The sequence below is a fragment of the Xenia sp. Carnegie-2017 genome, unplaced genomic scaffold, assembly GCF_021976095.1.
Source record: "Xenia sp. Carnegie-2017 unplaced genomic scaffold, XeniaSp_v1 HiC_scaffold_6, whole genome shotgun sequence".
NCBI lineage: Eukaryota > Metazoa > Cnidaria > Anthozoa > Malacalcyonacea > Xeniidae > Xenia > Xenia sp. Carnegie-2017.
The window spans coordinates 12,501,477-12,529,429 of NW_025813526.1; the positions used below are offsets into that span (position 1 = coordinate 12,501,477).

General features: G+C 33.0%; 1 protein-coding gene across 1 annotated transcript; it reads right to left on the minus strand.

Annotated features, from left to right (window-relative positions):
- Window positions 1-11,712: 11,712 nt before the first annotated feature.
- On the minus strand, window positions 11,713-13,613 carry LOC124458160. The gene is made up of 4 exons (XM_047008234.1): window positions 13,343-13,613; window positions 12,891-13,254; window positions 12,654-12,775; window positions 11,713-12,556 (listed from the first exon to the last, which is right to left on the minus strand). Exons 2-4 carry the CDS (start codon window positions 13,219-13,221, stop codon window positions 12,071-12,073), a joined length of 939 nt encoding a protein of 312 aa, XP_046864190.1. The 5' UTR covers window positions 13,222-13,254; window positions 13,343-13,613; the 3' UTR covers window positions 11,713-12,070.
- Window positions 13,614-27,953: the final 14,340 nt, after the last annotated feature.

A 27,953-nucleotide genomic window follows, 5' to 3' on the forward strand; every position in this document is an offset into this window, starting at 1 on the left:
AAGCTTCCATAGACGTTAATTTATTAATTATTTGGCTAAGAAAAAACGATTGTTCTGCTGCATCCAAATAGTCGACAGTAAAAAGCGTTATGTAGAATACCATCCACACACAAGCCATAAAAACCATGACTAGCCGGCAATTTAAGGAAATATAGTATGAGGCAAATTCCGAAAAAGCAAGACATTTTGAGATTGCAAAATATGCATCAATACAAGACGAGAAGTGAACTGTAAATTTTCGACTATTTCAAAGTCATCCTCAGACGTAAAGCATGCTTGACAAAGATCGTATTGTACGTCCATGCATATCATAAATTCTTGTCACTAAGCTACGCACGGCATGTGATTTCTCGCGCTGGAAGAAGTATTTGGTTGATATCTCTCCTTCCTCTGACCAAAGTTCTATGACCAGCATACGCGCTCCAGCTGACTTATGGATGAGATGATCATATAATTCATCTTCTATTTCCTTAATTTCCACAGAAACATCCTTGCCTGCACCACGACGTGTATTAAGATAATTCAATTGACTGTTCAAAGACTGATATATATTTCTTTGCGAAGCAGCCAAGTCGGTTGCAAATTCATTTGTCACCTGGCAGAGTAGTTGCATACCAACATTCCACCACACAGGTAAGGAAGGATTGTAGGTTTGTTCATGTTTCCAATCTTTCCAGAAAGATTTAATTAAATTGATATAGGTGTCAATATTAATTAATGTATTATTAAGTTTCCGAAAGAGACGATGAAAAATAGACGTTAGACGATGAAAAATAGACGTTATTGTAGTATTGAAATGTCATGAACGACTGATATCAGCGAGGATGAGATCCAAAACATATCCAGGCGTGAACACCTCTGTCCACCAGTACGGGACTAACTATAACTGGGTTAATTGGGATGACGTAGTCTCCATATATTAACTAAATCCATATCACTGGTGAGAGTAGCCAAGGTATGCGGCCGCCAATTATATGCCCAAGTTGAATTGGGGTTACATCCAGTATGATTGATATTGGGATCTACCACGGCGTTAATATCTCCGCAGACGATTGTAGAAAGAGAGAGATCGACAAGAGGAATAATGGCTTAAACGAAATTGATGCACGGTTTCTTCTGTTTCTGGCCATAGATGTCAACGAGTCGAAAAGGGAGAGACAGGAAGGAGAAATGGATTAATTGCAACCGACCTTGTGAGTCTGATGCAGACTAAGTGACCGTAAGGTAAGGATGATAAATGACTGCAACTCCCCGTGAACGAGTCGTGCCGTGAGAAGAAAGGACTTTATATTTGGGCTGGTTGTTATCGTTGTTATTCTTAATTTTGATCCATCTGTCGAATTCTGCATGACTGGTGGAATGTGTTTCTTGCAATTATACGATAGTGGGAGAAATACACAAAAGGAAAAAAAAGGACAGACCTCTGCGAAGGATTGCGGAGGCCTTGAGAGTTTAAAGTTATAGCGGTGATTGAAGGACGTGAAGAAATCATTGCCGAAAAAGAAACGAAAAAAGGTGTCTGGTAAAAAGACAATTAGGAAGACGAAGAGCCCACTTGGGTGGGAAGCACTGCCGCCTTTTTAAACCATACAGCTGTCCGATGTGCCGCATTGACTGGAGGTTATTCACTTGTGACGTTACTCGATGTGGTATCTTTCATTGGTACAGGAAGGGTCACCTTATGTGTTGCCGGCGAATTAGGCATATCTGCCTCCGAAACAGTGGCGAAGGATACATTGTCATCACTTGGATATTTGTGGTGAAATAAATCATGCATTCATGGGTGTCAACACGGTCGTCATCCAAATCATCCAGATCATCATCATCATCATTATTGTCAACATCATATTTGTTGCTATGACTGTTATTGTCAGGGTGTCCTTCGAATGGTCATATCATCGTCAATATCTTTCATAGTCTCTGTGGTCTCAGTGTAGTTATCGTTTGCCGTATGTTCTTCATAATCATTATTGTTTATGTTCTCCGTGATTTTATTGTCCTTTCCATTGCCGTTTCATCCTCATCAGTAGTTAAGGCGCAGGTATGGTCCCGGAAGTAAACGGAGCTCTTACCTGTGTCAATTAGTTTCCAGTCCTAGGAAGAAAACGGGGCGCACGCATGTAAACCAGAAACGACATAAAATAAACGAAGGTTGCTACTGGATGACATGATTAATTCAAACACGATAAAACTTAATTAAAATTGTTTTCTATTCTTAAAGCAATATTAGATGCATTTTCTTGTTTCCATTGCAAATATAAGAAAGGAGAACACGTTACAATTTTATTGAGTTAAATTTATTTGGTAATTTTTGTCTAACTAAAACGAAAATGGCTTTAGAAGTTGACATTGAGCAAGCAAAGAAAGTGAAGGAATCGTCCTTTGAATTTGAAGATGAGAGCAATGTTTTCGATGAACGCCAAAGCAATATACAGAATAAATTGTTAAAGTGGTATGCTACTGAAATTGGTTTTAAAATATACGAACTCATGGCAAACGACTGTGACGATTGTCGCGTTAATCACCCCTCGCAAAGACGACACGTTTGTTTGATGATGCCAAATGATGAAATCGTAACGATATACTTTGATGACGCAGAATTAGAAATTGATGAGGAAGAAGTCATGAAATCCTTCTTTGATAGTTTACAAGACATGACTCCGATAGTAAATGGGCTTGAACTTATCAAGTACACTTGCAATGATTGGAGAAAAATATTTTTGACAGAAAAAAAGAACAAATTAGAACATGAGACGTTGATATTCTTAAATATATTTTATTGAAATAAACATTTTATTGAAAGAAACTAGCAACGATCACTCTGAAATAAAAAGAAATCAATCTTACTGACTGTTCAACTGTATCAATGTTCAAAAGATAAGGAAATATAAAAATAAATACTCAAAAAAATCTTCGAGAAATCTGTCGACTTCCTCATCAAAACATCTAGAGTATAAAGCAATGGACAATGGACATTACATAAAAAAACGACTACAACATTTAGCAAGCATATTAATTATTTGTCTTACAAGCAGATCGGACATTAAAAGAGCAAGCATTCCACTAGCCTTTAGTCAACCATAGAAAGATGGACTTTATGCCCAAAACTTGGTGGGCAAATCAGCCATAGGTGACAGTGTTCACACTGGCATAAAACAATGAAAAAAATCACAACTTAAATTTTCTAAAGTCATATCTAACATTGAAATTGTTTTCCAATTCAACTTACTGAAAATTGGAGTAATTGTGTTTTGTGTAGCCATTCTAGATGGTAGAGAAACTGTCTGACCGTTTACTGAAGACTGCCTGAGACTTTGGTGTGAGTGCATTTACATGCACAATATTGACATAGGCTCTTTTGTTAGCAGTAAATTTCCAATGGATCGATTATTTCCTTGTGATGCGTGCGTTTCAGGTTGAATGAAGGCATTAAAGTATTAAAACAGTAAATAAACTCGTATGTCTGCAGGCCTAATGTATTTCAAGAACCGCCAATTAAGATTGTGAAATAACGTTCAAGGTCATTGTCAGTTTTGGTTTGGAAAAAATATTATGTATCAATACTGTTTTAAAAATTATAGCTATGAGTCTTAACAATTATTATCTCTGCAATTTTTAACTTGTCATTATACTATGAAAACAAGCAAATAGAAATTTTTCATCATTCGTGTGGAGAAAGAGTTTTGATGGAAATATGATTAAAAGAATCCTTAATCAAACAATTAAAAATTGCAGACAAAACTTAATCCTTGAGGTAATTATAATCGGCTAGCACAGCTAGAGTCCACATATTTATGAAACTGTGGGCTTACTATTTTTGTATTTTCATGGAAAAAAATTTTGACGGAAATATAATTAAAAGAAGCCTTAATCAAACAATTAAAAAATGCAGACAAAACTTAATCTTTGAGATAATTTTAATCGGGTAGCACAGCTAGAGTCCACATATTTATGAAACTGTACATCTATTATTTTGGTAATTTTCATGGGAAAAAATTTTGACGGATGATCATTTGCATTAATTCGACAAACGTTTTGCAGCCAGAGATATAAAAAAAAGAACCAAGGAAGAAAATGGTTTCTATTGAGAAGCACAAATGCTTTTGCAAAGACGGCGGTCTGAAACGTTTTACTTCCAACGATGGCCGCGTCTTCCTAAAGAGCGCCAAAGAAAAATGTAATTTATTCACGCCCGAAGAAAAGTACTTGCAGCTTATAGACGTGTACGATAAGAATGTGCTGAAGGAATTCAAGCCCCACCGTTTTCCAATCTGCGAGAGCCAAGTGTTTGCATGTCTGTGGGTATTGAACTCGGCCAACAATCCTGGCCGACCCTACTTTCGCTGTAAGTATATGGCAAGTGAAAAGAAATGTTCATTCTTTCATGGGGTTGATGAATCGATGAAAGGCATTGGAAAAACTAAAAAACCATCAGCGCCCAAAAGAGAGTGGGGCACCAAGGTACCAAAAGCTGAAGAATCTGTAATAATTCTTGTATTTATTTCTCAAACTTACATAAGTACAGGTTCTTATATACATTACTCATGCATAATAAATAAGGAATTACCTACGTCATTACAGCATATAAATATAATTAGGCATGCAATGTCACATCTCTTTTTCTTCGGGTTTTTTATTTTATAAAAATAATTTCACACTATGAATGTTTTTTAACTTATTTTTATCGAATAAGAATATCTATTGGGTTTTTGATTAGACGTCCATACCGAGTTCTTATATTACTGTTGTTAGTACTTTCATTACAATTTATATAAGATCTATTGTTCTCACTATAAGACTTATCTGTATTTTGACTTCTCGATTCTTCATTAATCATTAATAAATGATTTCTATTCCTTCTATAGTAGGTACCATCAGACGTAACCAAATAAGATCTTGGTTCAAATAACGATTTTTCCACGATTCCTTTCTTTTGGAAGCCTTTTTCTGTTTTTATACGTACTTGATCTCCTTCTTTTAATGGTGGAAGTGTTTTTGCATTGCGATCATAAATCTCTTTTTGTTCCTTGTGATACATTTTCAATTTTTCTTGAACAGGGTTTAATGGTTGAAATTCAAGTAACTTCTCTGATATTGGTAGTAATGTCCTAGTTCTTCGTCCCATTAGTCGCTGAGCTGGACTGCCAACAATTTCATCTCTAGGTGTATTTCTATAATTAAGGAGTCCTAAATAAGGATCGGTGTTATCATATTTTGCTTTCTTTATGATTGCTTTTGCTGTCTGCACAGCACGTTCTGACATGCCGTTACTTCTTGGATATCCTGGTGAACTTGTTTTATGTCTAAATCCATACTGTAACGAGAATGCACGAAATTCTTTACTCCTGAATTGTGGACCATTATCTGTTATAAGATCTTCGAAAACTCCGTATCTCGCATTAAAGATTTCATCTTTGTGATAACTGTCTTTGATGTTGTATTTAGCAAGTAATCAACTTCAAAGAATCCACTGTAGCAATCTACCATAAGAAGATAGCTTCTACTATTCAATTCAAAGAGGTCTGCACCAACTTTACTCCACGGTCGATGTGGTACAGTATGAGATTGTAGAGACTCCTTTTGTTGATGACTCTTATGGGCATCGCAGATTTCACACTTTCTAACTTCTGCTTCTATTTCTAAGCTCATCTTTGGCCAATATAAACACTCTCGAGCCCTACGTTTGCATGATTCAGATCCAAAATGTCCTTGATGCATAGCTTTCAACATATCAGTTTTTAATGACTCAGGAATTATTACTCGATCTCCTTTAAACAGTAGGTCATCTTGTACTGAAAGAGTCTCTCTAAAGTCCCAGTAATTCAAAACATCCAAATTGACTTTACTGCGTAGATCTGGCCATCCATTTTCTATTAAACATTCACCCACCGAGCAGACGAAAGCGATATATGTTTAAACGTTTAATGAACAAAATAAAAAGTAAAATATATGTGCTTCTACAACTGTAAATCAACAATATATCACCTCAAAAATAATTAACATAATTAAATTACATCGTCACCCAATCAACGACCTGTTAGTAAACTTTACGCGGGAAAGTTATTACTCGTTAACACTCCCACTTGATAACTCTTAACCGAAATAAAATAATGAAAAGTTATAAATGGTTAAAGTATACTGTTCATGTTGTGGTGACTCCTATCAAAGATCTCAATTTCTCAAAGTTAAATTTTGGTAATCCTTTCGTTAGAATATCGGCTTTCATTTCATCAGTTGAGCAGTGAACAATATTGACTTCTTTCGACTGAACTCGTTCCCGGACAAAATGATGACAAATGTCAATATGCTTAGTACGGTTGTGGTACTTAGCATTCTTTGCAAGTTCAATCGCTCCTTGATTATCCTCAAAGATTGTAATTGGTCCTTCCATTCCAAATCCAATGTCCATAAGTAATCTTTGAATCCAAATTGCTTCCTGCGTGGTGTAACTTAATGCTACATATTCTGCTTCAATTGTGCTCTTTGCAACCGTTCTTTGTTTTCGGCTTGACCAGCTGACTGTGCTATTACCAATTTGAAAAATGTAACCTGATGTTGATTTGCGTGTATTAATGTCTCCAGCCCAATCTGCATCAGAAAATCCTAAAAGGTCAGGGTTTCCTTCGGCCGAAAACTTTAATCCGTGATATGTTGTTCCCTTTAGGTATCGTAATATACGTTTCACACCACTCCAGTGCTCTTTACTTGGCTTTGCCATGAACTGGGATAAGACTCCCATTGCAACTGATATATCTGGTCGCGAAATTACTGAAAGATATGTGAGACATCCAATTGCCTGTTGATAAGTTTGCATGTCAAACTTCTCTTCATCATCCGAGCATTCGAAAAACTTCTTTGAAGGTTCGAGGGGTGTACTTATAGGTTTACAATCCTGCATCCCGAATTTATACAAAATCTTCTCGATGTAGTTGTGCTGGCTAATCGTGATAACCTTAGCTTCTCGGTTGCGTCGGATCAACATCCCCAGTAGAAAATGAACATTGCCTTTATCTTCCATCTTGAATCTTTCGCTGATTGCTTCCTTTTCTTGCTTTAACATGGTAATGTCGTTCGAGATACGAACGATGTCATCTACGTAGACACCAATTATCACAAACTTAATGAGTTCGTTCTGCTTCTTTGATTTGATATAGATACATCCATCTGCCTTGGATCTTCGGTATCCTCGTGACTTTAAAAATTTATCCAGGGTTTCGTTCCAGCAGCGGGCCAACTGCTTCACGCCGTAAATGCTTCTATTCAATTTGCACAAATGGTTAGGTCTTTCTGGATCGAGGAATCTTTCGGGTTGTGCCATATAAATATCATGATCGATCTCTCCGTTGAGGAATGCGGTTTTGACGTCCATTTGGTGGACTTCAAGATCAAACGCGTTTGCTAACGCCAATAATGTTCGTAATGATGTATGCCGGGCTACGGGTGAAAATACTTCATCGTAATCTGTTCCTTTATTTGGCGAATAGCCTTGCGCTACTACTCTCGCTTTGAAGCGGTCAATTGCTCCGTTTTCATTACGTTTTACTTTGAAAATCCATCGAGAGCCGACCACATTTTCGCTTCCAGTTGGGGCTACCAATTTCCATGTTTGGTTGTCTTGAAGAGAAGAATATTCAGAAATCATTGCTTCTTTCCAATGTTGGGAATGCTTCCCATGTAATGCTTCTCGAATGCTGTCTGGTTCATCGACTTCTGACGTCATAGATCCAAACATCGCATATGCGTCATCTGTATAGCGAACAGGAACCTTACGCTGTCTGACAGGTCCCAAATTGCGTACACTTTCCATGAATAACTCTTCATATGTTCTTGGCGCTGATGGAATTTCTGGTTCTCCCACTGGTTCGTCTGGCTGCTCGATACGTTCAACTGGATTATTTGCATCGGTGATTGTGTCCTCCTTGGGTTGAATAAGAACCACGTGTAGATCATTCTCCGTGTTGTTAGTCATTCTTTCATTCTCCTCTCCTGATCGCTCAAAACGAAAGAATCTCTTCTCTGAAAACTTTACATCGCGACTAACTACAAATTTCTTTTGTTTTGGATCATACACCTTGTAACCCTTCGTGTTTGAAGGATAGCCTACGAAAATAGCCTCATAGGACTTTGGGTCAAACTTTCTTCTCTTGCTGTCAGCAATGAAAACGTAGCAAATGCATCCGAACACTCTAAGGTTGGAAACGTCAGGTTTTTCTTCAAACAAACACTCGAAAGTTGTTTTATCTTTTAACTTCATTGTGGGACTTCGATTGTGGATGTACACTGCAGTACTACATGCTTCAGCCCAAAAGTGCAATGGTAGATTTGCGTGGTATATCATTGATCGAGCTGATTCTATGAGTGTACGATTTAGGCGCTCGGCTACACCATTCTGCTCAGGTTTATAAGGACATGTAAATTGCTATATTATACCTTTGTCAGCGCAAAACTGGGTGAACTCCTTCGACTTATATTTACCCCCGTTATCACTTCTCAAAATTTTTAACTTACGACCCTTTTGATTTTCAACATGGGACACAAATTCTTTGAATTTTGTCAGTGCTTCATCTTTGCTTTTGATGAAGTATGCCACAGTATACCGAGAGTAGTCATCTGTGAATGTGATCATGTAACGACTTCCTCCCATCGATTTCACTTGCATTGGTCCACATAGGTCACTGTGTACAATTTCATAGACATCTTTTGCTCTGCGCTTACTTGTTTTAGGAAATGATAACTTGTGTATTTTTCCCAATGAGCAACCTTTACATTCTTTCTGAGCTTCTTTAGTTACATCACACTTCATCCCATTGACCATATAATCCTTCACTAGTTTACTGATATAATGGCTGTTCAAATGACCAAACCTTTCAGGCCATATATCTGATGATTCGCTTGTAGAGTTGGCATATTCAATATTTTCAACAGTATACAACATTCCCTTAGCCAGTTTTCCAATCTCAAATTCTTTGCCATCTTTAGAGACAATACACTTTCCTTTGTCAAAAGACACTTGAGCCCACATCAAAGTCATCGCTGGTACAGACAATAAATTCTTAGCCAACTTTGACACATACAGAACTTTATGTAATTGCAAATAATATGAATTATCACCTTTTGGAAACAACTTCACCATCCTTTGACCCGATGCTTTTATGCATGTATCATCACCAAGGTAAATACTTGTTGGGGTTTCAAACTTTGTATAGTTAATAAAGGAGTCCTTACAGTTAGTCATGTGTTTTGTGGCAGCTGAATCAACATACCATTCAGTGGAGCTTCCCGTACTAGAAATTAATGCAACTCCTCCTCCTTCAGCCATTTTCGAATGTTCCTCTCTGTTGTTACTTGTACCTTTATTTAGTGGACAATTCTTGGCAATATGCCCGGGTTTGTTGCACTTGAAACAGATTATATTTTTCCCTTTTTTATCATTGTGAAATCTTCCTCTTCCATTATGTGATCCTCTCTTAACAAATAGCGCATTGTTGCTCGTGTTTTGCTGCTTCTTATCTTTTCTTTTCAAATATTCTTCAACAAGCAGAGCCTTGATACTATCCCATTCCAATTCATCAGCTTTCCTCGCATTCAAGCTTGTTAGAAAGTTGTCATATGACTCTGGCAAACTTCCCAAGACAACGGTAGCGAATTTCTTACTGGAAATATCTTCTTGCATCTCTCGCAGCTGCTCAGCTAGTGCTGTCATACTGGTTAAATGTTTCATCAAATCGCCGTCTTCTTCCATTGATGCGGCATAAAACTTCCGGTTGAGTCGAACGACTTGTGTTATGGACAAAAACTCAAATTGCTTGCAAAGGTTGTCCCAGGCTATCAAAGGATCCGTTGTACTTGATATGTAAATTTGTAGATGCTTCTCGACGTTCAGAGCTATTAAAGAGTAAGCTTTATCAGACCGTAATTGGAATGCGTTTTTAACGACATATGTCGCGTCTTCGTTTGGAAGTATTTCTTTTCCCTCTTGCGTAAATCCCCATAAACCACGTTCCATAAGCACCAGTTTTACATTGTATTTCCATGATTGATAGTTACTGCCATTCAGTTTATCAATCCTCGTTATCTCGGTCGCCATTTCGATCTCGATGTATTTGGTTTAAATATTCGCCAACAGGACAAACACACACGTTTTATTCAATCATACACGTCCTGGGCCCATAACCTATTAAACATTCACCCACCGAGCAGACGAAAGCGATATATGTTTAAACGTTTAATGAACAAATTACAAAAGTAAAATATATGTGCTTCTACAACTATAAATCAACAATATCAATGTGTTTATATCACCTCAAAAATAATTAACATAATTAAATTACATCGTCACCCAATCAACGACCTGTTAGTAAACTTTACGCGGGAAAGTTATCACTCGTCAACATTTTGTACGTACTGTCGTAGCACTTTCATTACTTTATCTTTCTTTGTCTCTTCCTTCAATTGGTTCATTTTCTCTTCACTTACTGGCAAGACAACATTTATCTCAAAATCTTCTAAGTGATCATCTGATTCTTCTTGGATATACGCTCGACTTAATAGACCACTTTGGCGGTTTTATTTGAATAAAAACACGTGCTCGCTAAGTGAAAAACTCGGACAAACATGGCGGAAGTCATAACAATGACTAATTTGCTATATGAAATAGAAATATGTTTCGCTCTCTTGCAAAATAAATTTTAACATTTCTTTATTTCAAAATATAAGCGCTTAAATGGAAGAAAGGTTACGTGAAGAGAAATTCAAAGCTATGAAACTGCCAGAATTAAAAAGTTAACTGCAGAGTAGAGGTATAACCGTATTAAACTAGTAGCCATTGCATGTGCAGTGGAAAAAATGAACATTCCATTGATCCCGCAAGTCAGTATAGCCGAGCAGCAAGTAAATTTAAGTTGTCGTTTGACCATCCATGACGTTGAGCTGCCGGATCCATTTACGATTAATGTTTTAAGGGTCTTGCAACCTATAAGTCGTTCGAGAACTATCGTTTGTTTTACGATGGATATGTTGAGTCTTTGCTAACAGCATACAGGCAAGATGCTGGGGTCCTTGTTTATATAGGCAAGGTTAAGCCTACAATGAAAGAAATGACTAAAGATGGTAAAGACGTTTACGATTTATGGTTTATATTGGAAGGAAACGGGTCTAATCGCGGCAGTGTGCTTGATACGTATTGCTGTTGTCTTGGTGGTAGAGATGGTGGATGTAAGCATGTATCATCTGCTTTGTATTCTCTTGATGATCTGCTTAATTCTAGAGGAGAGGATAGTGTTACAAGTAAGGAGTGTAAATGGATTCGAAGATCAAGATTCTCATTCATCTGTTAAAAGTGAGTTCTTATCATGCCACCAATAAAATATATTGTGCAAATAAATCTTGCTATATGCATTATTTGGTAGGTCCCACAGCAGGAAATCTCTTCAAACCTCTGTGCTGTTTTTGTATCACTTTTTATTAAATACTTCTTGAAGGTATTTATGGAAACTACATGTTTCTTCAAGTTAGAGCTCAATAATAGGAAAGATATACTCAATGCAATTACATAGGGAAGAGTGCTTACTTTTTCAATCTCGCAACATTTTTTAGAATATTGAAAAATATGAGAAATATACCAATGATTTCATTGTCATGGAACATAAATGGTTCAGTAACAAGGATGCCACAATGGAAAGAAATAAATGGCACAGAACTTTGCACACATTGTTTACTCTGCATTGATCTAAGTTTATCAACACAAAGGAATATTTTATTGTATATTTTTTAAAACTTCTATATACAATGTTTTTAAGGTGATGCAATAATCTGTGGTTGCAAATTAACCAATGCTGCACAGATAGAAGCAACAGAATCAATATATGGTTTCATTGTTAATGGGATTACACCTTGTAATATACTAAATGACTTCAGTTGTTGAATAATTCATTCAATGTGAATCCTCTTTGTAGCTACTCTCCTTGTCATTGTTGTTGCACCAGTGCCAACATTACCTTTATGCTTAATTGGAGGTGAAATTAAACGGACATGTTGAAGGGCAAGTAAATCCTGGATATTAAATCCTTTGTCAGCCATCCCCTGCAGCTAACTCTTCCAACAATCCACATCTCTTGATGATTTCCTTGTCGCTTATGCAACCACTGAACAATGTAGAGATATAGTTGATATGTAGAAGCGATGACATGGAAATAAATAGTTTGAAGGTGTTTCTGCCTATGTAGTTACTATGTGTCCGACGTTGACTTGAAGGAAGAGAAGGTTTTTGTTTATAGGATTCTGTGCAATCAATTATTGCACGAAGACATAGATTAGATTCGTAAACTTTAGGCCGGGTTATTCCTTCCATGTCTTTCAAAGTGGTAAATGGAATAAATAACTTTAATTCCTTCTCAAGAAACTTCACCCATGTCAAGAATATGCTGCTACCAACAGTTTCTGACACTCCAAATAAATCACATAACATCTTGAGACAAGGGAATCTTTTGATCCTGACCAATGTGAATATAAATTGCTCATAAACTGAAAGTTTAGCCCATGTAGAAGTTTTGTGGATCTATAAAAATTATTAAGTGCTTATCATTCATTATACATAAGGAGCTATTAACTTGAGTATTTACTTGAGCAATATGTATGATTATATATTACTGTACCCTAGCACTGCTCTTTTTTTCTTGTTTATATTTTGCTGTTTTCTTCCCTTTCCATTTGATAAGCCTGGAAGCCTTTGCTTTCACGAACTCAAAAAGTATTTTCAACATTTCACCTGGTAGGCCTACAGATAAATTAATTCAGAGTAGCTCACAAAGTCCTTTATTATTTCCAATAGCTTCCAACATAAGCAATTATATCAAGTTATAATCAACATAGTAAAAAATGAAATTTTATACCTGTATAATGGGCTGAATCATTAACCACATTTTCTAAAAACATGCATTTCTGTATACTGCTGGTGTTAACAAATAACTCAGTTGCATAAGTTTTAAGATGTTCATGAGTTAGGTTGGTTTGAGCAGCAGCATCTTTTTTCTTTAAAACAAGAAGTTCGTCTTGATCCTTTTGGATATCACGGGATGTTGTACTATTTTCACATAAGGATAGGAGGCCGTCAGCTGCGTCTCTTTTAGCGTGTTCCCTTTCGCTCAAGTAAAGAAGAGCCTCTGCTGCATCTTTTTTGTAGATTGACGCTCGTTTTGGTTGCGGATTATATACCCTCGTCATTGGTTTTTTTCGTTTTCCCGTTAGTTTTCTTCTCTATATGAATTTAAAATGATGTATAAGCTTATAAAACGTTCAGCAAGCTTTCGTATAATTCACACATTTATGAGCAGTCAACACTTACATTCTCAATACTTTGTATCGCTGAAATAGGGTCTGGGTTATCTACAGTAGGACCATTTTCTCCCACAAAATGAAGACTACAAATATAACTGTCTTTCGTACACAAAATCTGTCACCTCGATGACACGCACGAATCCAGCGCTCTCGCTCGTCGCTATGGTATTTCTCCCCAGGAAAATGTAAAAAAAATACTTTGCTTCTATTTGCGTCTCGTTTTAAACGATCAGGATACCGCGAATCGCTTTTGCCGGTTCCCCAAGCGCACCTCTTCGTCGTAACCATTGTTATAAAATTACTCCGCCATGTTTGTCCGAGTTTTTCTCTTTAGCAAACACATGTTTCCACATTTTTGAAAACCGCCAAAGTGGTGTATTGGTCCGCGAGATAATGTTCTGCTCCTTTCTTAAACGAGACTTTCGAACTGTACTTTTGAAGTTTCAGCAACATTTTCTGAAGTCTCAATGGAGATTGATGAAGGGACTTCTTGAAAATCTGCTCTAAGGGCTTATGATCTGTTTCAACATTGACATCTCTGCCATATATGTAATCATGAAATGTTTCACATCCAAATACAATACGAAATAAGGATAATTTCTGCTGTGCTCGCGCTCGTGTTGTTGCAAAGGCCATAGGGGACAAGAATCCAAAACTCAAACAATTTAAGCAGGGTAAAGCTATTCAGAAGCGAGAAGCTTTGAAATTATACAAGAAGGTCAATATTTCCTATGGACCTTGTGGACTCCGTGAAGTGTCTAAGTTTCAAGGGGTTCTATTAGATTATCAAATTCAGGTTATTGATTTTAATGCTCGAAATACAGTAATTTTTGAGGGTCCCCGCCAAAATAAAAAGCTTATTTTATACAAACAAGGTGGTCATTACAATTTTATTAACCCTGCGAAACTTCCGGCTTTCCACGATGAACGTTTCTACTGTGACAAATGCTTTCAGTTCTTCAAAAATGGTTTAAATCACCATTGTTATAATGTCTGTAAAACGTGCAGACAAAAAAACTGCGTTGAGATTACAGATGAAAAACATATGTGTTCGGATTGTTTCAAGATTTGTCGCTCTACTGCATGTTTTAATCGTCATAAAAAATTGCGTCAGTCCAAAGGGGGTTGACTTGCCATCAATGTGTGACAAGTCGTTTCGATGTCAAATGTGTTCATCTATAGATGACAAAGATAGACAAAACGAACATCGCTGTGGGGAAACTGTATGTCATATATGCAATATGTTTGTATTTGATATCATTTATGTTTCAAGCAAAAGGAATACCCAAAACCCAAGAATGATAGTCTAATATTTTACGATTTTGAGACAGATTTTTCAACCGGAGAGCATGTGGTTAATTTTGCTTTTGCAAAATATTTTGACGGTACAGAATTTGTTTTCAAGTGTTACAACGCATTGAATGAGTTTTGTTCCTTCTTAGTTTCAAGAGAACATAAAGGTTTTAAAGCAATTGCCCATAATGCTAAGGCATTTGACGGTGTTTTCATTCAGAGATGGTTAATTGATAATTAATATACATGCTATTAATTCGGGACAGAAAATTATGCAACTGACTGTGAAAGATTATCAAATGCGTTTAATTGACTTGCTGAACTTTTTGCAAATGCCTTTAGCTAAATTTCCTAAAACATTTGGACTCGATGAAACAAAATTTTCCAAAGGTGACTTTCCGTTTTTGTTTAATACAATAGTAAATCAAAATTATGTTGGCCCGATACCTGATATTAAATATTACAGTCCTGATTCAAAGTTCGAAAAAGATCGCACTAAATTGATTGCGTGGCATGAAGGACGAAAGAAAAATAACTTTGTCTTTGATTTCCAGAAGGAAATGGCTAAATACTGCTCTCAAGACGTTACCATACTGCGTTTATGTTGTTTGCAATTTAGGGATTTATTTCTCGCAGAGACTAAAGTTGATCCATTTTGTTATTGTACCATTACAGCAGCCGTAATGGCAATTTATTGCTCAAAATATCTTCAACCAAACACAATCGGAATCGCAACGAAAAATATGTATCGAAATTCAAATAAACCCTTCTCTCAAAGCGCAATCGTTTGGCTTGAATTTGTATCTGCGCAAACTAGCTGCAAAATACAACACGTTCTCAATGGCGGAGAAAAAAAAGTTGAAGATCCGGAATTAGGTAAAGTGTACTATGTCGACGGCTTTTGTGAAGAAACAAACACTATATTTTCTTTTTATGGTTGTCTTTATCTTGCATGCCCATCATGTTACGATTTAAGAAATGATCATCACTTTTTTAATGAGAAACAGATGGCTGACGTATTTCATGAAAGAATTAGACGACAAAATAGACTTTTACAATTGGGCCACGAGGTTAAGACGATTTGGGAACATGACTATTGCAAACTTAAGGAAACGGACGAAATGAAACATTTTTTGGATACAAATGACATTAAAACGAATCTTGAACCACGCGATGCGGTTTTTGGTGGCAGAGTCAATGGGTTTAAGCTTTTTAGGGATGCTCAACAAGATGAAACAATTGAATATGTTGATTTTACATCGTTGTATCCTCACGGTAACAAAACAAAAGTTTATCCTATAGGTCATCCAACAATTATTCGGAGAATTTTGAAACAATTTCGAATTATTTCGGACTAGTAAAATGCAAAGTTTTAGCACCCAGAAATTTGTATCTTCCAATTTTACCTGCACGAATAAAGGATAAACTCTTTTTCCTTTATGTAAACAGTGTGTTGTACAAAACACTTCAGTGTGTACTCATTCGGAAAATGAGCGTGCTTTTTGGGGTACTTTTACCACAGTTGAAGTGTTGAAAACTATCTAAAAAGGGTATAAGGTTATTGAAATTTTTGAAATTTGGCACTTTCAAAACACAAGCTCCGATTTGTTTTCGGATTGTGTCAATTATTTTCTCCGTTTAAAGCAAGAGAGTTCAGGATTTCCAAGTCGTATGCAAACTCCTGAGGACAGACAGAAATACGTGGCCGACTATTATGAAAACGAGGGAATACTGTTAAGGCATAATAAAATAGACTACAATCCAGGCTCTTAGCATTGGCTAAGCTATATCTTAAGAGCTTGAAGGGTAAATTTTGTCAAAAAGACAATCGACTAAATACAGAATTCATTAATGATCCTCTACATTTCTACAGACGATTGAACGGGCCGACATTGAAATGCACGATATTGCATCTTGAATGATGATTTAGTCGAAATTGTCTTTGAGAGAAAGCAAGAGTATGAAGTAGAAAACAAACTAACAAATATCTTCATAGGAATTTTTACAACTGCATGGGTTAGATTAGAACTTTACAATGTGATTGATCTGTTACAAGAGAGCCTTTATATTGCGATACAGAGAGTTGTATTTATGTAAATAAACCGGGGGGTCTAAGGCCACTCTTAGGGGATTACCTGGGTAATTTAACAAACGAAATCCCTCAAGAACATGGGGTAGGTAGTTACATTACAATATTTGCATGTGGGGGTCCAAAAAATTATGCGTAAGTTTTAAATAATGGGAAAAAACATTGTAAAATACGAGGTTTCACTTTGAATTTTAAAAATAGCCAAATTCTTAAATTTGATTCTATGTAAGAAATGGTATGTAACTATGTACGTTCAGATGACGAAAATAAGAAAAATAAAATAGATGTTGTAAATAGCAGTAAAATAACAAAAGAGAAACGGACCGGTCGGGTTGTCAACAAGAAAGAAGTAAAGCAATATCAGATCGTCTATGACAAAAGAATAATTGTCAACTCTGGCGAAGACACAATGCCTTACGGATATTATTGGTCACCAGCATCTAACTCTGCTAGTCCGTCTGTAAAGCCCATTATACGTCTTCCCGATTCAATGCTTCATACAATGGTACAGCCTACGGCACTAGGGTGTGGAGTAAATCATAGCTGTGTTAATGACAAAGCTAACGATGAGACATGTTGTGATGAAGAAATGGAAGACGTTTTGGTGTATAAGGATAATGTTAAGGGTGGCGATGACGGTGACATGATTTTTGTGAATGAAGCAAACGCAAATGATATTAGTTTATTGGAAACTGCGACTATTTTACGCAATTCTATCTTGAATGTCATGGATCATTACTTCTTTTGCAATTGCACGATAAACGAAGTATGTTGGATGTTGCATTGCTTTTGGTACCGAGACACGATCCGAGGCTTCTAACATTATTTGTGCCAATAGAATGATGTGAAGGCCTTCACTGCTCATAATTCTTGTTGGAATAATATTTGTATATGCCAAATGCCGTATCAAGTCTGTTATACAATGTTGACTATTGCTTTCTTGAGTTGAAGAAACCCAACTTTTCACAACGTCTTGCCATGTGAACGACATGATTGACTAATCAATTGATAAAAGAAAATGTTTGCGATTGCTTATGTGCTGAGTGTTTTAGAGTCGAACATCCAACCAGCTTCTTGTTGATTAAGTATTTAACTTGTTTATAGAGTATATTTAATTGATATAGGCATGATGGTATATAGTCTGTTGTAAAACAATTCTGTTTTCATTTGCAAGACAATGGACGTGCGTTTTAAAACACCAGCTAACTTTTACATTTGCAGGCAAAGCCAATCTGGTAAAAGTCATCTCGTTAGGTCAATGCTTTATAATTTGAATGAGCTGTTTCACCCAGTTCCAAGTAAAATAGTTTACTGCTATGGCGAACCTCAGATGGAACTTGACGAAATGGTTAGAAGGATACCGAATGTAATTTTTGTTCGGATGCAGCTTATTTTGTGTTGTGTTGGATGATTGCTGTTGAAATGGAGTATTTGGTCGGTGTGGGTGGTTTTGTGGTATACTTGTGTGTTTAGTGTACCGTCATCTGTTTTGGTTAGTAGGATGTCGAGGAAGGTAAGATGTTTGTCGTGCTCTTCGTTTTTAGTAAAGGTAATGTTCTTTGTGGTATTGTTTATGGTGGCGGGGCGGGAGGCTGAATGGTTAATTGCGTGAGCTGTAACCCAGACGGCGCGGGTTCAATCCCGGCTCGTGGCACATCTGGCAATGTGTCTGTAAACCTAGCCCGGGTTGACCAAAGCCATGTGAGGGAAATTTGGTAGAGGAAACTATGTCCTCGGATGGACTGTATCTGCATCTGCAATGTTGCAGCCTTGTCACACTGTGTGTCACGCTGATATCAGCGTTGTAGTTGCGTGAAAGGTACGAGTGATTGTAGTCTGGTCAGCTGCCTTCACTATAATTTAAGTAACCAGGATGTTCCACTTTGTGGAACCCTCATACGTCGAAATCGACGGAGTCCATTATTATTGTTTATGGTGTTTAGGATTTGTTCAGTTTTGTCTTTCTTGACTATGTCAAAGATGTCGTGGACATATCTTTTCCATAGTCTGATGTTTGTGTTGTTTGTGACTGATTGTGTTTCGAGGTGTTGCATGACAGCTTCTGCGAGGAAGGAGGATAGTGGTGATCCCATTCGTGTGTCTGAAATTTGTATGTAGTATGTGTTTTGGAAGGTGAATTCAGTGGAGAGGCAAAGGTTGAGTAAGCCTAGGATGTCATTTTTGTGTAGTTGTGTGATAGCTTGCCACGTTTTGTTGTTTGTTAGTAGTTAATTTGTAAAATTTTTGGCTATGTCGTGTGGTATGGATGTGAAGAGTGATATCCTGTCGTAGGATATCATCGATATATCATGTCAACCAGACAAAATCATGATAGCCGGGAGGGCTAATCAATAAGGTGATAGCCGGGAAGGCAAATTGTATATTACGTTCACTGCACGTGCGTAGTTTGAGCGCTGCCGGGTTGTGTAGCGTATCATATGGAGACGTTCACGATATTCGCGATATGCAAAGCTCACCTTTATAGGTTTGAGCACTGTTGTGCCTCTACATTACAATCCATACAATGTGTAAACATACGTCCTGTATCCCAAGTGCAGGACTCAACATTTTAATATGGTGTTAGGCGGGAGGGCACATTGTATATACACTTTGTCTATATTTATATTAGTAGAACTAATGTGCAGAGCTATCTTGTAAAACTCGTGTTTCTTTTTTAAGCAAAATAAATCGTTCTAAATTATTCTTGATCCTTCGACATATTCAACACCAACAACTTTAAATCGTTGTATATATTAGAATAAAATCTCATCAAAATCTACCTCACTTTGAAATTACCTTAACAAAACATGAAATAAAATGCATGCATAACTATGTAGATATTTTAATGTAAAAACACGATATGAATGAAATAATTTTGTTGGCCAATTTATTTCTATTTTATTTATTATAAGAAATGATAAAGTAAAAAGGTGAAAAGCAATAAGTTTAATTTACGAGTATATGTTACTTTATTTCCACACCAGTAATTGAACACGAAGCATTTCCCACTACAGTTTTCACATTAAACATCTTTTGAATGAATTAATTTTTGTCAGCCAATTTAATTCTATTTTGTTTATTATCAAAAATAATAAAGTAAATAGGCTAAAACTAATAAGTCTTATTGACAAAAAGAGTTTGCTTTATTTCCGTACCGGGAATCAAACCCCAAATCAAACCACAAATCCTAACGACTAGACCATATAGAAGTGTACATAACTTTAAAATTTCTTTTAAGTTTATGGTATAAAAGTTATTTTAAGAATTTCAATTTTAAAATTATTGATGAAATAATAATTCAGTTACTAAAATATCTTAATATCTGACAAATATTAAATCTTGTTATAGATATATTTATATTTCAAATCTTTTTGTTAAGTTGATTACTAATAACAAATTATTTTTTATTCAATAGGTAACATATTTGAAATAAGGCTCATTAACTAATCGTAAAACTTTCTTTCATATGTGTAATTAATCAGTATTAACTTACAAGTATATTACTCAAGTTCTGATTAGGATTTAGTTTATTAGTAGTGCATTTGCTGTTCACGTAAAAGAGAGTGGTGTAAATGCCAACATTATCCACTTCTTAATAGAAATTCAATAACGTAAAGAAAATTTAAGATTTAAAATAACAAACTTGGGGGAAAAATTTTACATTTAAATGACAATTTAAGAATCAAAAATCATCCCCATATATTAATAAAGAAAGCTAACAAAAAACAAACTGAACTAAAATTTTCATGTCATGTTATTTAAGCGCGCAACGTGGGTTTTGAATGTACTACCTTAACATTATAACATACCAACCAAACTAGTCATGTTTTAATCAGTGATTAATAAATATTTGTCGAGAAATTATAAACCACAGGAAAACAAACGTAAAAATCATCATTTTCCAGTACAATTATTACATTAACAATTATTGTTAATACAAAAACGTTTTAATTCTGTAGGATAAATATAAAAGTTGAACATTACTAAAATTTATTTTTTCTCAGAAATAACTGCATTCAAAAGGAGTCTTAAAGATAATCATGTATTTCATAGCTTAAAGTAAGTGTTATTGATGAATATAGTCTGCGTTATTTCCATAGCGAGAATCGAACCCAGTACTTGTTGTTAAAAACTACAAATCCTAACATAACTTGTAACATTTTTTAAGTTTATGCTATAAAAATTATTTCGAATATTTTCAATTTGAAATTCATTGAGTATATAATAATTCAGGCACTATAATATCTTAATATCTCACAAATACAAATCGTTTTAGATATATATTTAAATTTCATGGCTTTATATTAAATTTATTACTAATAACAAGTTGTTTGTTATTCAATAGTTAACATATTTGAATTGAGACTCAAAATCTAATCAAAAGCAATTAATAAGTATTAGCTTAAAAGATTATTTTTCAAAGGTTTGTTAGGAATTGAATTTATTAGTAGAGTACTTGCTTATCATGCAAAAAAGAGTAGTGTCGATGCTAACATCGTCCACTTTTTAATAGCGAATCATTACTGTAAAGAAAAGTTGGAATTTAAAATAACAAACTTCAAGTTATATATATTCAAATGATAGTTGAAGTACATAAAAGTAGCCCCATTTTTAATTTAGTTTAATTTAATGAAGAAAAGAACAAGTTGATCTATTAATTTTACGTCATCTTATTTAATGAAGTGCCCAACATAGGTTATTTAACCGCTACCTTAAGATTTTAACTCGTATATTATACCATCCAAATTAGTAATAGTTTAAATAGTGATTATTAAATAATTGTAAAGAAATTATAAACTACATGCAAAAAAACTTAATGTCTAACATTAAAAAATCAATTTTCTTAGTACTGTTATCGCATTACCAACTTGTCAAACTAGCCACATTTTTAGGTACTTAATGTAATAAAAAAAAGCAAAGAGAAAAACAAGCTTAACTAAAATTTTCATGTTATGTTATTTGATGAATTGACCAACGTAGGTTTTGAAAGTATTGGCATAACATTAAAAATGACATGTTCTGCAAAAAATAACAAATCATGTTTTAATCAGTGATTAATAAAATATTTGTCAAAAAATTAAAACTACATGAAAAAAACTGCATGTCAAAAAACTTAGAAATTAATATTGAAAAATCGGCTTTTCTCATTACAGTTATTACATTAACCACCTTGTCAATGCAAAAAAACCTTTTCTTTCTGCAATAAAAATATAAAATTTAAAGGTCACTAAAATGTATTTTATTACTGATAAAAATGCATTTAAAAAAGAGGCATAAATATAATCATATTTTTTATACCTTTAAATAAAAATGGATACCAAACATTCAACAAAATAAATAGCACGAAAAAATTAGATTTTATCAACTATTTTATCTAAATTAGATATTTTTCATCATATACATATTATGTGCGGCTTATTTCCTTTATTTAGTAAATGTAATGTAAAACTTTATCGATACTTTTTTCATTGCTTAGAACTTGTTATATTTTGAGTTGTTAATCAAACGTATGAGCCATATACATATAGATAATTATATAAATACAATTTCTATCATAAAACGTACTTTTGAAAAAGAGATGAAGCTATATATTTTAATAGAATAATTGTGTTCAATTTATTGAAAACTTTCAATTTAACTTATTTCTCAGTATTAAATATTACTCTAGGAGATTTCAAATATTGTTCTTTATGAAAGGTTTCATTTTATATTTATAAAATAATTCACTTCCGTTGTAAAAAGTGCAAGTTCAAACCTTCTCTGACTACTACAGTATATTTGCTATATTTTAAAATCAAAAATTTATATTTATTGTTAATTTCATAACAAAAATCACATCAAAAGATATTTTGAGATTAACATAACAAAAATAAATTTGTATAACAATGTAGATAATAAAATGTAAAAGTACAAACTGGGTGATATATATTTTGTTAGCCAATTGTTTCAAATTTGTTTGTAATTAAAAATAATAAAGGAAAAAGGAAAAAAACAATAAGTGTTATTTAAAAAAATCGTTTCTATTAATTCCATACATGGAATCAAACCTGTGCTTGTGGGTGAAAACCACACACCCGAACCTCTAGACCATATGGAAATATCAATGATTTAATAATTTGTTTTAAGTTTATGGAATAAAAGTTATTTGGAATATTTTCATTTTTAGATTGATTGATTAAATAATAAGTCAGTCACTAAAATATTAGAATACCTGACAAACTATAAATTGTGTCATAGGTACAATTAAATTTTAAAGCTTTGTGTTAAGTTGATTTATAATGGCAAATAGTTTTCTTTTTCAACAGCTAACATACTAAAACGAGACTCATAAACTAATCCAACCACTTTCTTTAACTTGTGCAATAACTAGATATTAACTTTAAATTATTTTTCTTAAGTTCTGATGGGAATTGATTTTATTAGTAGAGTATTTGTTTCTCATGTAAATTGTAGTAGTGTATATGCCAACATCGTCCCCATCTTATTAGCAAGTTATTACTGTGAAGAAAAGTTAAGTATTAAAATAGCAACCTTAGTGGATAAAGTTAAATACTAAAATGACAATTGAAGAATGTAAAAGTAGCGAAATTTTTTAAGTACTTAAATCCATAAAAAAGTCATAGAGAAAAACAAGCGGAAGTAAGATTTTCATGTCGTGTTATTTAATGAAGCTCCCAACTTGAGTTTTGAAAATATTGCCATAACATTAAGAATGTCATTTTCTCCCAAACGAACTAATCATGTTTAAATTAGTAAGTAGGAACATATTTCTCAAAACATTAAACTACATGCCAAAAACTTAAAAAATAACATTTGAAAATCAATTTTTCTAGTACTGTTATTATATAAACAACTTGTCAATACAAAAAATCTTTTATTTCTGCATAGAAAATATAAAAATTAAACACTGCCGAAATTTATTTTTTTATTGAACTAACTGCATTATATAAAATGTTTTAAATATAATCATGTTTTTATGGCCTTTTGTAAAATGAATAGCAAACGTTCAACAAATTATATAGCACGAAATAAGTAGATGTTGTCAACCATTTTATTATGTTGGGCTTATCTGATATATTAGTTTGTTTAAGGTTCTAATCTTTATTGACACTTTTTCATTGCTTACAACGTGTTTTATTTTGCATTGTTAATCGAAAATATGAGTTATATCTTTATAGATAATTATATAAATACAATTTCTCTTGTAAATTATACTTTTCAAAAACAAATGGAACCTCTATTTAATAGAATAACAGTATTGAATTTGTAAAAAAACTTCTGATTTAACTAACTTTTTAGTATGAAATATTACTCTTAGAGATTTTAATTCATTACTTAAAAAAGGTGTCATTTTATGTTTATAAAGTAAATCACTTCGATTTTCAAAATTGTTGGCTTAAACATTGATCTGACCATTACACTATATTTGTTATATTTTAAAAACCAAAAATTTTACTCATTGTTTATATTATAAGAAAAATCTCATCAAATATCATTTTGAGATTAACTAAACATTACATAAAATAATGTGTATAACAATAGAGATAATTAAATATAAAAATAAAAACTAAATGAAATAAATCTTAAGCCAACTTTTTCTATTTTATTTATAATTTAAAATAATAAATTAAAAGGTAAAACCAATATATGGTATTTGAAAATAGTTTGCGTTATTTCCATACTAGGAAACAAACCCGGGCCTTGTGGGTAAAAACCACAACTCTTAACATCTAGATCATATGGAATTGCACATAACTTAAAAATTTCTTCAATTTCTTGATAAAAATAGCTTAAATTATTTCCATACCAGGAATTGAACCCGGGCCTTGTGAGTGGAAACCACAAATCCGATCTACTAGATCATATGGAACCTTCCACAACTTTATAATTTCCTTATATTTCTGATACAAAAGCTATTTTGAATGTTTCATTTTAAGATTGATTGATTAAATAGTAAGTCAGTCACTAAAAAACTTACAATATCTGACAAAATTTTTAATTTGGTATTGGTATATTTAACTTTGAAAGCTTTGTGTTAAGTTGATTTATAATGGCAAATAGTTTTCTTTTTCAACAGCTAACATACTAAAACGAGACTCATAAGCTAATCCAATAAATTTCCGTAACTTTAGCAATAAATACATATTAATATTAAATTATTTTTCTTAATTTCTGATTGGGATTGACTTTATTACTAGAATATTTGTTTCTCACGTAAAATGTGGTAGTGTCAATGCCAACATCGTCCCCATTTTAATAGCAATATATTACTGTGAAGAAAATTTGAATATTAAATTAGCAATCTTAATGGATAAAGTTATATATTAAAATGACATTTGAAGTACGTAAAAGTAGCGAAATTTTTTAAGTACTTTAATTTAAAAAAAAATCATAGAGGAAAACAAGCAGAAGTAAAATTTTCATGTTATGTTATTTAATGAAATTACCAAATAGACATGGCCTCTATTTTCGATCATAAATGCAAAAATGTAACAAGCAGTAAGCAATCAAAAAAGTTCAATAAAGTTTTAACATTAAACTAACTAAAATAACAAATAAACACAACATAATATGAAAATATTGAAATTTATCTAATTTAAATAAAAAAGTTGACTACATCTAATTATTTCGTGTTATATAAGTTGTTAGACGTTTGCTATGCATTTTACTTGAAGGTATAAAAAACAAAATTATAAGTAAATCATTTTTATAATGCAGTTTTTTTAATGAAATAATAAATTTGCGTAGTGTTTAACTTTTATATTTAATATGCAGAAATAAAAGATTTTTTGTATTAACAAGTTTGTTATATAATAACTGTACATGGAAAAATTGATTTCTTAATGTTTGTTTTTAAGTTTTTGCATGTAGTTTCAATTTTTGAAAAATATTTTACTACTTACTGATTAAAACATTATTACTTCGTCTGGCAGAACATGTGATTCTTGAGGTTATGGCATTATTTTCAAAACCCACGTTGGAAATTTGATTAAATAACATAACATGAAAATTTTACTTCCGCTTGTTTTTCTCTATGATTTTTTTATTAAATTAATGTACTTAAAAAATGTCGCTACTTTTTCATACTTCAAATGTCATTTTATTATATAACTTTATCCACTAAGGTCGCTATTTTAATATTTAAATTTTCTTCACAGTAATATCTTGCTATTAAAATATGGACGATGTTGGCATTGACACTACTACCTTTCACATGAGAAACAAATACTGTACTAATAAACTCAATCCCCATCAGATATTAAGCCAAAAAATTTTTAAAACAATAATTGGTAATGGCATAAATTAAAGAAAGTGTGGGATTAGTTTATGAGTCTCCTTTCAAGTATGTTATCTGTTGAAAAACAAAACAATTTGCTATTAATAATCAACATAACACAAACCTTTCAATATTAAATATACCTATAACGTGATTTAAAGTTTGTCAGATGTTGTAATATTTTAGTAACTGACTTACTTTTAATCGATCAATCTTAAAATGAAAATATTCAAAATAGCTTTTATACCAGAAACATAAAAAAAATTATTAAGTTATGGAAGCTTCTATATGGTCTAGTGGATAGGATTTGTGTTCTTCACCCACAAGGCCCTGATTTGATTCCAGGTATGGAAATAATGTAAACTATTTTTGTAAAGAAATTAAAGAAATTTTTAAACCATGTACACTTCTATATGATCAAGATGTTAGGAGTTATGGTTTTCACCAACAAGGCCCCGGGTTTGATACCTGGTATGGAAATAACGCAAATTATTTTGTAAATACGACTTACTGGTTTTTATCTTTGTAATTCAATATTTTCAATTATAAATAATATAGAAAGAAATTGGCTAAGAAAACTTACTCATTTAGTTCATATTTTTACATTTAAACATCTCCATTGTTATACACATTATTTTAAGTATTCTTTAGCTAATCTCAAAATGTTAATTGATGAGATTTTTCTTATAATATAAACAATGAGTAAAATTTTTAGTTTTTAAAATATAACAAATGTAGTGTTATGGTATGATCACGGTTTAAACCAGCAATTTTGAAAATGGAAGTGATTTACTTTAAAAACATAAAATGAGACCTTTTCTAAATCATGAATTAAAATCTCTAAGGGTAATATTTCATTCTGAAAAATTAGTTAAATCGAAAGTTTTTTATCAACTTAACCCAGGCAGACTATTATAATAGAGAGTTCCACCTGTTTTTGAAAAATTTAATTTATGAGAGAAATTGTATTTATTTAATTATCGATATAGACGTGGCCAATATTTTCAATTAAAAATGCAAAAATGTGACAAGCAGTAAGCAATAAACAAAGTTCAATAACGTTTGAACATTAAACTAACTAAAATAACAAATAAACACAACATAATATGAAAATATTGAAATTTATCTAATTTAAATAAAACAAATCCCGTTCAAATCCCGTTCAAATCCCGTTCGAATCCCGTTGAGTCACATGATTTTTAGGGCTACTGAGACGATTGCTTAAATTGTCCAGCAAAGTGCGAAGATCATATCTTCATTTAATTAAATAAAACAGTTGACTACATGTAATTATTTCGTGTTATATAAGTTGTTAGACGTTTGCTATGCATTTTACTTGAAGGTATAAAAAACAAAATTATATGTAAACCATTTTTATAATGCAGTTCGTTCAATGAAATAATTAATTTGCGTAGTGTTTAACTTTTATATTTAATCTGCAGAAATAAAAGATTTTTTGTATTAACAAGTTTGTTATATAATAACAGTATATGGAAAAATTGATTTCTTAATGTTTGTTTTTAAGTTTTTGCATGTAGTTTTAATTTTTGAAAAAAATTTTTTTACTTACTGTTTAAAACGTGATTACTTCGTTTGGCAGAACATGTGATTCTTGAGGTTATGGCATTATTTTGAAAACCCACGTTGGAAATTTGATTAAATAACATAACATGAAAATTTTAATTCCGCTTGTTTTTCTCCATGATTTTTTATTAAATTAATGTACTTAAAAAATGTCGCTACTTTTACATAATTCAAATGTCATTTTATTATATAACTTTATCCACTAAGGTCGCTATTTTAATATTTAAATTTTCTTCACAGTAATATCTTGCTATTAAAATATGGACGATGTTGGCATTGACACTACTACCTTTCACATGAGAAACAAATACTGTACTAATAAACTCAATCCCCATCAGATCTTAAGAAAAATAATTTTTAAAATAATGTATATTT

Excerpts from the sequence above, each read along its gene's own strand:
- LOC124458160 (XM_047008234.1), bottom strand. The coding sequence starts at position 13,221 with ATGACGAGGGTATATAATCCGCAACCAAAACGAGCGTCAATCTACAAA. Across the intron at positions 12,776-12,890 it reads TGATTCAGCCCATTATACAG|GCCTACCAGGTGAAATGTTG; the intron begins GTATAAAATTTC and ends ATTTATCTGTAG. Across the intron at positions 12,557-12,653 it reads AAAAAAAGAGCAGTGCTAGG|ATCCACAAAACTTCTACATG; the intron begins GTACAGTAATAT and ends TAATTTTTATAG.